This window comes from Chionomys nivalis, chromosome 2 (genome assembly GCF_950005125.1).
Source record: "Chionomys nivalis chromosome 2, mChiNiv1.1, whole genome shotgun sequence".
Lineage (NCBI taxonomy): Eukaryota > Metazoa > Chordata > Mammalia > Rodentia > Cricetidae > Chionomys > Chionomys nivalis.
Window position 1 is genome coordinate 66,449,273 of NC_080087.1, and position 2,958 is coordinate 66,452,230.

The 2,958-nt window shown below is 36.2% G+C and overlaps 1 protein-coding gene across 1 annotated transcript; it reads right to left on the reverse strand.

Annotated features, from left to right (window-relative positions):
• Positions 1-1,405: 1,405 nt before the first annotated feature.
• LOC130870414 (vomeronasal type-1 receptor 4-like) lies at positions 1,406-2,278 on the reverse strand. Its single transcript, XM_057763136.1, has one exon. The coding sequence runs from the start codon at positions 2,276-2,278 to the stop codon at positions 1,406-1,408; it is 873 nt and encodes a 290-aa protein (XP_057619119.1).
• Positions 2,279-2,958: the final 680 nt, after the last annotated feature.

Here is a 2,958-nt window from a genome sequence, read left to right on the forward strand (position 1 = left end):
TAAGACAGATCTTAAAAGTTCTCATCTCAAGAAATTGGTTGTAGATAGATGGATTTTTTTTATTTATTTATTTATTTATTTATTTATTTATTTATTTATTTATTTATTTATTTTGGTTTTTCGAGACAGGGTTTCTCTGTGGTTTTGAAGCCTGTCCTGGAACTAGCTCTTGTAGCCCAGGCTGGTCTCGAACTCACAGGGATCCACCTGCCTCTGCCTCCTGAGTGCTGGGATTAAAGGCGTGTGCCACCACCGCCTGGCTGATAGATGGATTTTAGAGCTTCTATTCCTATGTAGAAACAACGTGACAGAAAGCAAGTTCGGGAGCAAAAGATTTATGTTTTTCTTAAACTTCCAAGTAATAGTCTATCACTGAGACAGGGACGGGCAGGAGCTCAAGGCATGAACCTGAAGGCAAGCACTAAAACAGCAGCCATAGATGAATCTGTGTGCATGCTTCCTTCCATTGGCTTGTTTAGCCTGCTTTCTTAGAAACCTTCAGGTCACCTGCCAAGGGTTTACACAATCTACTGTGAGCAAAACCCTTCCACATCAAACATTAATCAAGGTAATGTCTGCAAGTCAGTCCATATGACAATCTGGTGGATGCATTTTTTTTTCAATGGGAGTTCTCTTTCTCCAAATCACTCTTAGGTTGTTGACATGAAAGTACAGAGCACTATATATCACATGATTTGATGATGGTAATCATTTTTCATTATATATATGCATATATGTTCATATAGGAAGTTTTCACCATATATAATCTTAAAATTTCACTTTCAGTCATACTACAATAAATCTGGAAAAATGGTGGCTCCAAAAAAGTCAAGGATTTGCAGAAGTCAACATAGAAAAGTGTTATACAAATGTTTATAAGAGCATATCATTGTCTGTTAGTATCCCCATTATTACACACACATGCAGACTGTCCTTTTATAGTTAAATCCTATCAGGTTTCTTAATATTTTCTGTTCAGTGTATAAAGGCAATGAATGCTATTTGATTTTGATTTGGCAAGAAAAGTAGCTAAGAAAAAAACTGTCCAGCAAATTTTATTCTGTTGCTGTAGAAAAAAGCAAGACAAATTTCCAAAAACAGACTGTAAATCAACCATTGTTTTACAAACTGTGACAAATTCAGAATTTATATAAATTGATTAATATTCTCAATGTCACAAAACAATATAGAGTATGCAAATATACAGTTTATAATATATTCACATTTTATATGTGTACATGTTAGTTCTTGAATACATACTACCTGCTTTTAGGACATGATTGAGCATATATACATGATTGAATAAAATATGTACATTATTTAAAAACACACAATTTTGATGTTACAAACATGGTTAGAATGTTCTATTCCCTGCACAGGCAAAACAGAGGGGAGATTCACAGATTTAACGACTGATCAGCAGAAAAGGACTCACAGTTGGGAAACCTGCTACAACTACTGAACCCATGTTTACCAGGAAAAATCCTGGATTATTTGAAATAGACATATTAATTTGTAGAACACAAGAAAGGGCGTAAAAGCAGACAAAAGTGCTCACCAAGAGCAGAATAATCTTTGTGGCTCTGGACTCAGCAGAATATTTGAGGGACAAGTTGCTTCTATGAATGTGCTTCATTCTCTGCTTGTGTCTGTAGAGGATGCAAACCATGGAGCTACTGGACCAAATCATCAGGAACACGAAAAACACATCAGGGCTTGTGTGTAGTACTGCTGCGAGAATGTCAATGGCTTCGTTGTCATGACGAACAGCAGAACAAAATCCAAACCATTTTGAATTGGTCATATTCCTATGTTTCAATCTTGCAGTTATATACATAGCAAAATCAATGTTTATTATGAGGGCCAGGATCCAACTTATGTATACACTAGCAACAATGTAACTGGGAGCCTGGACTTTAAGGTGTGTCCACCTGGAACCCATTGGGTTGATGGTAATAGCCTGGAAGATACTTAAGAAGCAGGTGCTGCTGAGAGACACACTCCTCCCTACTCTGTGAAGATAGAAGATCAGTTTGCAACCAAAATCATTGAGGAAGTCTTTCAAACCTAAAGTTTCTATTGTATGGGGAACTCCTTTAGACAGAAGAGTTAAAAGGTTAGCTGCAATCAAGTGCTGCAGTATCCAATCTGTGAGCCTTAACCTGATCCCAGTGAAGAAAAGCAGAAGAGAGTTGTAGACTAAGAAGGAGTTGCCCAGGACTCCAATTGCAGTTTGTGATAAAAATATCATTCTTACAACCATAACACTGGCTTCCATAATGCCAACTCTTGTGGTCTCAGGATCATGACATGAGAAGTTGATGCATGGGCTGCATGCTATATACTGTGTTCTATATCCATAATAAGACTAATGCAAAATCCTTCTTTGATTTTTTTAAACAGCTAATCAAAAAGTGGCATTATAACCTAAAAGAGAGTGTATAATGTATAACTCCTAGCTTTGAATATAGGGTAATACAGTTTAGTCAATATTCACAGTCAGTGTGGAATCCTCTACTCTGACTCCAGTTATGCAGATAAGGAAAAGTGAGATAAGATCATCTGAGTCAATTATTTGTAAATTCATGATTGATTAATGATAAAGTGAGGACTTTCAAGTCCATAAAGTCAACAGTTAGGCTACCGAAATCCACAACTACCTGTAAAACTGTTCAATTCAGTACTTAAAATGAATATCCTGATACTTGGGTTTGATTTTTATACATTTATACCTTTTCAAAATTACTGTTGCTGTGTGTTTTGTAGTGGATATTTTGTTTCCATGTGTGTGTTACTGTTTCTTGCATGAGTGAGTACCTATTCTTAGAGAACACTGGGTATTTTCAAGTACAGCAGGAACTATAACTCTACAGGAACCAGTGTCAGGAGAAATCATATACATCAATGCAAAATTGTCCCATATTTCAGATAGCTGCCTTTGCCTTATGGATTATTTAT

Bases quoted from the DNA above. Each gene is read 5' to 3' on its own strand.
- LOC130870414 (XM_057763136.1), bottom strand. From the start codon at position 2,278: ATGGAAGCCAGTGTTATGGTTGTAAGAATGATATTTTTATCACAAACT.